The sequence below is a fragment of the Girardinichthys multiradiatus genome, chromosome 20 (genome assembly GCF_021462225.1).
Source record: "Girardinichthys multiradiatus isolate DD_20200921_A chromosome 20, DD_fGirMul_XY1, whole genome shotgun sequence".
NCBI lineage: Eukaryota > Metazoa > Chordata > Actinopteri > Cyprinodontiformes > Goodeidae > Girardinichthys > Girardinichthys multiradiatus.
The window spans coordinates 30,938,812-30,946,247 of NC_061812.1; the positions used below are offsets into that span (position 1 = coordinate 30,938,812).

The following is a 7,436-nucleotide window of genomic DNA, read 5'->3' on the forward strand; positions in this document are numbered from 1 at the left end:
TGAAAATGGGGGCTCAAAGTCAAAGCAGGCACATGGTACAAACCAGCAAACACACAAACACAAGCAGGGGGTCTAAAGAGGAGAACTGCATCATTCAACAATCTGACTGCTGAAGACACAACTCCACAGGGCCTCTTTAACTTTTAGCGTGTTTCCAGAGTATTGTCGAAATACACCAACAAACTTATACCAGGCCAAGAGCTGCCCACATGGCGCTGGAAACATGAAGAGTTGTTAAAGACAGGACTTAAAGACTTTTACAGCGTGTGAAAACAGAGCCAGAAGGGTCTTTACTTCTGTTTACTGGATATACTGAGTCCCCTCGTTTTGGCAAGAAAACTGCGGTGGGAGGATTTTTCTGTCAGCCTCTTGAAACTTGCTGATAATGTGACACCATTAACAACCTACTGGTGGTCGGTACAATACAAGATACACCAGTAATGTGTTCATTTCATCTTAATGCAAATTTAATGAGCTGGGAATTGGACACGGTTTCCTTTAATGTTAGCTGAGAAGTGCAACAATTATCTGATTTCTGACAGGATATAGTGATGATACAGCTTTAATGCTCACTTCAGTCTCTTCCATTAGTTTGGTTTCCTAATGTGTTTCTCATTTTGATTGCAGTAAATGGCTGGGACAGCTTGCATTATATTAGTGTCCTTAGTACATGCATTCCCTGGGATTCATTTGACCAGTCAAAAAGATTTTGGTTTGTTGTGTGTTCAGGTTAGTCCAAAAAATGTTGTATCCCTCTCTGTTTTGTGTAAACAAACTGTTTTCATTCCAGGTGTCCAACCATTATGTCTTGAGATCATTTAGATCTATTTTAACACACAAATAATCCAAACCTAATGGAGCATCAGCTTTTATTCATACATGCTTTGTTGAAAGCAATCTGTTGCAAATCCACATCCAAAACCAAAGCCCTTCTACAACCACAGTGGTGGAAATAAAATAATATCATTGGACAAACAATTTGATTCATGAAGTTTAAACAATTTGGACAAACGGGGTCTTAACATCTACAACAGCTTCCTGAAAGTTGATTTTTTCAGAAATGAGAGGAAAAAAAAGATTGAGGAGAGAAGAAGACCAGGGAGATCTGTCTGTCTTCTTATGTGATTCGTCCATTGTCCACAAAACCTGCACCACTGCTTAGTTTAGGTTATACTTTAAAAGGGAAAATGCACATCGAGTGACACAAACAAAACAAAATACAACTGAAACAAGATGTTTACATATACTGCTAAAAAGACACGACCTAAAAATAAAATATACCTATATATATTTGCTGGCATGTGGAAAATCTATTTGTACCTACCTAGATTTGCTCAGAATCCCAAAATCATACCTATCTGCCAAATCACAAAATAAACAGCCTTCCTGTTCTGTATCACAGTAATTTTAGCATTTTTATTTCAGCTTTAGATCATACTAAACTATGAGTCAGAAAGGAAAGTCGTTTTTCCCGGAGCTCGTTTGATTTGAGTTCTGTTGAATTGCCACAAGGAAGTTGGATCTCTTATTTTGAAGGCAGCCTTAGAGGAAGTTATTTGCCTAGTTTACCTGTCTGACGTAGGTGTGGTGACATCATGGGTGTAAAAAAGAAAAATGCGGATCTGCTCCTTCAGCTCGATGAACCGTCAATGTTCCACTGCTGGGAAAAACTGTAAGTAGAAAGATTCATAAAAAAAAAAGATTCTTTAGTTTTTATTGTTTAGAGAAACTGAGGCACAATCAGAGCAAGTTAAACAACTCTGACTCAGCCTACAGTTTAGTATGGTTGATAATGCTGTGATTATTATCTCACATAAAGGTAAGCAGTAAGGAATTGCAGAACAAAATAAAACTAGCAGAGGTACAGCTTTTATTTTTATCAGTTAGTAATTTCACTTGAGAATTAAAACAATGATAAAATGCAAAGGAATATAGAAACTGTGGGTGAACTGGACACATAAAGCTATGACCAAGCTTGTGTATTGCAGCACATTTTATAACATGTTAAACATAATCACATTCCTGTAGAATGTTATGTTCTTTTCTGAAAAATGGACATAAGATTTTGTTTTTGTTTCCCTTTAACAAATATTTCTGTCTTCCATTTTCTTTATCAAATAAAATATTAAAACTCAGATCTGTTGTTCTTATTTTAGATCAGAGTCAGATGGAAAAAAATGCAATCATCTGTACTTTTTACTGTTGAAAAAGGTCATTGCACACTTCTGTTTTGCAGATTGCCGTGTTAAAGCCAAACTGAGAGATAATAGATGGTGCACTGGCTTTTTTTCTGCTAAAGGAGTTTCACTTCTCTGTTTTCAAAAGCTACTTCCTTATGCATAGCTGTTTCATATACTTACTTTGTGCAGTTGCATTAAATGAGCCTTGGGTTTACTTTTCAATATAAGAAGAAACAGTCTTGAATCAGGTCAGTTTGAAGACTGGATTTAAGATCATGAACAAGTTGTAGATTGTGCTAGGTAATTGGTCTTTAAGTTTATAATCAGTCTCTTGTTTTTTTGAAAATGACAGGAAGTTTGAATGACTTTGAGGCCTGATTCCAGCTTTTGTAAGGACGGTCAGTCATTCGAGCGGTAAGTGAGCCAATATTAATATGCAACATGCAAACTAACTGAACTAGGGCTTGTAACTTCTTTCTCTTCCACTTTAAACCTAATAAACAACAGAGCATGGTTTAATTAGTTGTATCTGGGGACTTAAATTATTATTGATAAAAGACCAGAGTGCCTGAATTTCGTATGATAACTTTTAACCCTCTTCCCTTCATATTTTATGTCAAAATCTTTATTGCATGAACGTAATATGAAAGAACATGTATTTTTTTTAAAGGAAGCAACCAGTGCTTATATCTCTCTATAACAGTGCTTGCAAACAACTATGCACAAGGTGGTTGCTTCATATGAAGAACATTAAAGATGCATTGTTCTGAATGTTTTGGACGGTTTCCGACCTCAGGTTCTTGTAAAGCTTTGACCTGCAAGTATCAGTTTTAGCCCATTTGAATTTCTCTTATTTTAAAACTAACACCATAGGATCATGGAGTTGACATTTTGAACTTTTCATATTGACGGTTAGTACTTTCAGTGCTAGCAGTTACTATAAACAGAAGTGTCTATTTTGCAGAAAATGCTGATCCTTACCTTAACTCTGAGCTTTCCAAAAAGCTGCCAACATTTCCAGTCTGTTCCATTATAGAAAGAGGTTGAAAGAGAAATAGGATGAAACTGAACAAAATTGCTGCAGTACTTTTTACTTTAATGTTATCTGATGAAGTCTTTGAGTTTAAAAGAAGTGGCCTGAATGAACAGTTAGCAGGCCTCTATATAAAATATAGTGTTCTTATAAATAGTTTCCTACATCTGTGTACATCTTCTCACTTCATTTGTGTGCACCTCACAGATACTGAAAATAGTTAACCGTGAATATTTTTCCTCAGTAACAACGTTTTATTTAAAGGGTATTATTAGCACAATCTGCTCTATATTTACTCTCACTCACTTAAAACTGTGCACATATATTTATATTATATTGTAGATATGTTTATACTGTTTAATTTGTACTGTATTGCACCGACTACGCCAAAACAAATTCCTTGTATGTCCAAAAACGTACTTGGCAATAAAGCTTTTCTGATTCTGATTCTGATTCTGATCTAGTAGCACTCAGATACGGTGTATTCACCTATCAGAAAAACACATTATTTTATTTGGATTTAAGTCTTTTGCTCATTTTTCTTTGTAAAAATAAACTCAAGCTCTGTCATATTGGATGGATTTCATCTGTGAACATCAATTTTAAAATGTTACCATATATTCCCCATTGGATAAAGGTCTGGACTTTGACTGGGCCATTCTGAAACATGAATATGTCTTGACCTCAACCATTTTCATTGTACCCTTGGCTGTATGTTTAGGGTGGCTGTCCTGTTTGAAGGTGAACCTCTGCCCCAGTCTCAAGTCTGTAGTAGCCTTTAATAGATGTTTTTCCAGGAATGCCCGGTATTTAACTCCATCTACTGTTCTATCAAATCTGACCAGATTCATTGGCTTTGCTGAAGAAAAATATCCCCTCGTCATGATGCTGCCACTACCGTATTTCGCTATGGAGATTGTGATGTGCAGTGTTTGTTTTCCTCCACACATGTTGGCCACTAAGCCCAGTTTAGATCACATGTGAACAGTGAACCTTTTTCCACACGTTTGTCTCCTACATGGCTTGTAGCAAGCTACAGAGGGGATTTGTTATGGCTTTCTTTCAATGAGGACAATCTCAAACATTCTTTTATAAAAGAAAGAGACCTAATAGCTGTTCTATCAACATATTCTCCCACCTGACCCGAGGATCTCTGTAGCTCCTCCAGAGTTGCAGAGATGGGTAGATCAGTGGCCAGTTCAGGCAGATGGGCACATCTTATTAGGTTTGCTGTAGGGATGGGTAGTTAGTGCACAGTTTATCGTTATCAGGTTTTTTTTTATTGTAATATAAATTGTGATTTGATGTGATAATAGATTCTAATTGATGATGGTTGCAAACCTTAAAAACCAACAGCAAGGTCTAAATAGTTAATTGTTCAATTTTTTCCACTGTTGGTCCATGAGACCATCAGTAAATATTAATATATTTAAAATTGTAGATAGATGGAATTGTAGATTTTATTTAGCACTTTTTATTGTCACTTTTATCGTTATCCCAATAAATATCACCAAACCTTGTGATAAAATTTTAAGTCCATATGGCCCATTCCTAGTTTGCAGTTGTTCTGTAAAAGAATGGTGGTTGGTCAGACGTTCAGAGCTTGGGATGTTAATTTATAACCATGCTTTAAATTTCTCCAGAGCCTCATCCCTGAGCCGTCTGCTGTGTTCCTTGGTTTTTATGATGCTGTTTGTTCACTAATGTTCTCTAACAAACCTCTGAGGCCTTCACAGAACAGCTGTCTTTACAATGAGGTTAAAATACACACAGGAGACTTTAAGCCTCTGATATATCATTGTGCACTCTACAAATGGGTGTAACTAACCCTGTGATGTTTGCTATCAGCAGAGCCCTGTGCAGGTGAGATGGAGGAAGCGTACACTGAACTTTATCAGCAGTTTCTTCGCCTCAGGTCATTGTGCCTCAAACAGGCAGCTCTGCTTCATCAGCTCACAACAGCTCTGCAGAAACAGCAAGGTGTGCATTGAAAGTTTAAAGTTAATGAACAACGTCTCAATCATTAAAAGTAACCTATAAATAAACACTTTTATCCAGGTGTCTCTGCTCCTGAAGTAGATGTGACCGATCTGATTTCCATTCCTGTCCAGTGCTCCTATGAGATCCCTGCATGCCTGTACGAAAAGCCTCAACCACTAACATCTAAAGGACCAGACCCCGCACAGCCATGTGGGGCTGATCACTCTTCCAGAAATGTTGGCTGTGCTTCTGGTATCCTTGCTGAAGGCATGTCGAAGCTCAGCGTGGACATGCCTTGTCAGAGAAAGCAGGATGCGAAGATGGAGATGTTGAACCCATTCATGTTCAATCTGGAGTCCTCAAAATACCATGGAGCTTCTTCCTGCAAAACAAAGCCTTCAGAACAAAATGGTCCTGGTGACAACAGAGCTCAATACACAGTGAAGGTGAGCATTGTTAGGTCCAGAACCGCTAGTCTTTATTGTGTTCTTTTTTAAACCTTTGTCCTTGGTTCTGTTTTTTTTTGTCAGATGCCGATGACTGATGGAGGCCTCCTGAACCTGTCTGGAGTAGGTATGATGTCCGATGTGGCGCTGCACTCACACATTTGTGAGTTCTGCCAAGCCGTTTTTCCTGGAGACTCAACCACACGAGGAGAATTTCTACGACATCTTTACACCCATGTTACATAGACCAAAAATATACAGTGCCGTGAAAAAGTATTTGCCCCTTATAGATTCCTTCTGTTTTTAAGTTTTTGTCGCACCTACATGTTTTAGATCATTAAACTAGATTTAATATCAGATAAAGACTTCTATCGGTCAGTGCCATAATCAATGGAACCATGAATTTTTCTCTGTAGCATAAGGTCCAGCCATCAATTCTTTAAGCTCAAGCACACTTGGGTTATGAAGCAAGATTATGATCCAAAGCACACAGGCAATTTCTCCTCTGATGAAGATTTTGGAGGCACTTAGTCAAAATCCAAACTTAAATCTGATGCTGTGAGGTGACCTTAAACAGATCATACATGCTCTACAACTGAATTACAATAATTTTGCAAACAAGAGCGTGCCAATCTTCCTTCAAAGTGATGTAAAAGAGTCTTTGACACAAACTCTTGATGACACTTGTCGCCAAGGGTGGAAAAGCCAGTTGGTTTAGCTTTTTTTCTCTGATATATTAAATCATAATTTGAAAGCTGTATTTTGTATCTTGTCAGGTTATCGTCATCTGATATTGAAATTTAGTTGATGATTTGAAACATTTCACTGTGACGAACAAAAGAAATCTGTAGGGGGGCAAATACTTTTTCACTGTACTGTAATTTGTCTCTTACTGACATTTGACTTGACTGTGATGGTGCATTTACAGCACTGGTAACAAAACCTCTAGGAAATGTGTCATTGGGTGCTCTTTATTTTTTTTTAATCGTCAGTTGATTTTTGTGTCTATAGTGGGAAATGAATAGCAACAGGTTTTAAAGGATTAGCTGGATGTGAATGTCTTTTGAAGTGTCTCACCCAGGGTTTCTTTTGTCTTTCAATGTGTGTTAATAAATTTTGAATGCAACAAAAATCCAAGGACATTTGGAAACAGAATCATCTGCATTAATAAAAATATTAATAAAAAAAAAATGTTTATCTCTGTTATAGATGCAGTGCATTTTAGTTGAACGGTTTCAACAACGTGTTTGATTCAGCTCCTTCACTAGGAGGTAACTCCCCGATGAATAGATGAATTATAAGCATCTGGAATTTAAAAATAATCTCTTTACCTTTTGACAGCTGCTCTGGCTTTCATGTATCTTAATATTATGACTACCTAATCAAGTGGTCAGTAAGTGTATTTTGTTATACAAGCAATTACACAATTTCCTACTCAATTTTCAGTACTAAAATGAACAATCCTTGAAATATTAAAAAGATCTGTAAACCCAAACTGCTACTTCATACTCAACTGCTTACTTCAGCTGTCCTTGTGCTGCTTGTCATCAGATCAGCTGTCTGCTGCTCCACACTGTTACTGAGGAAAAAAAACATGAACTAAAAATAGATGCAAAGATTAAACTCCCTAATTAGCAGCACTGACAGCTGAATGATGATAACAGCTCCTTTTTGTCACTGTTCCCAGATTGATCTTATAATCAGACTTAAGCTGTTGAACACAATTTCTGTTTCATATTTAAGATAAAAAGGTATTTATTGTTAGATAAACTTCATAAATAAATGAGCTTCAAAGCT

General features: G+C 36.9%; 1 protein-coding gene across 4 annotated transcripts; it reads left to right on the forward strand.

Moving 5' to 3' along the window:
• Positions 1-1,583: 1,583 nt before the first annotated feature.
• Positions 1,584-6,847, forward strand: zgc:113184 (uncharacterized protein LOC553745 homolog). 4 transcript variants are annotated; one of them, XM_047348034.1, is made up of 5 exons: positions 1,584-1,672; positions 2,533-2,594; positions 5,065-5,193; positions 5,272-5,639; positions 5,724-6,847. In XM_047348034.1, exons 3-5 carry the CDS (start codon positions 5,082-5,084, stop codon positions 5,883-5,885), a joined length of 642 nt encoding a protein of 213 aa, XP_047203990.1. In that variant the 5' UTR covers positions 1,584-1,672; positions 2,533-2,594; positions 5,065-5,081; the 3' UTR covers positions 5,886-6,847. The 4 variants fall into 4 exon arrangements, with proteins under 4 accessions (XP_047203990.1, XP_047203993.1, XP_047203992.1 ...); XM_047348037.1 differs by having other exon boundaries at positions 1,589-1,672; positions 5,062-5,193; XM_047348036.1 differs by lacking the exon at positions 1,584-1,672 and adding an exon at positions 2,331-2,428 and having other exon boundaries at positions 5,062-5,193.
• The last annotated feature ends 589 nt before the right edge of the window (positions 6,848-7,436 follow it).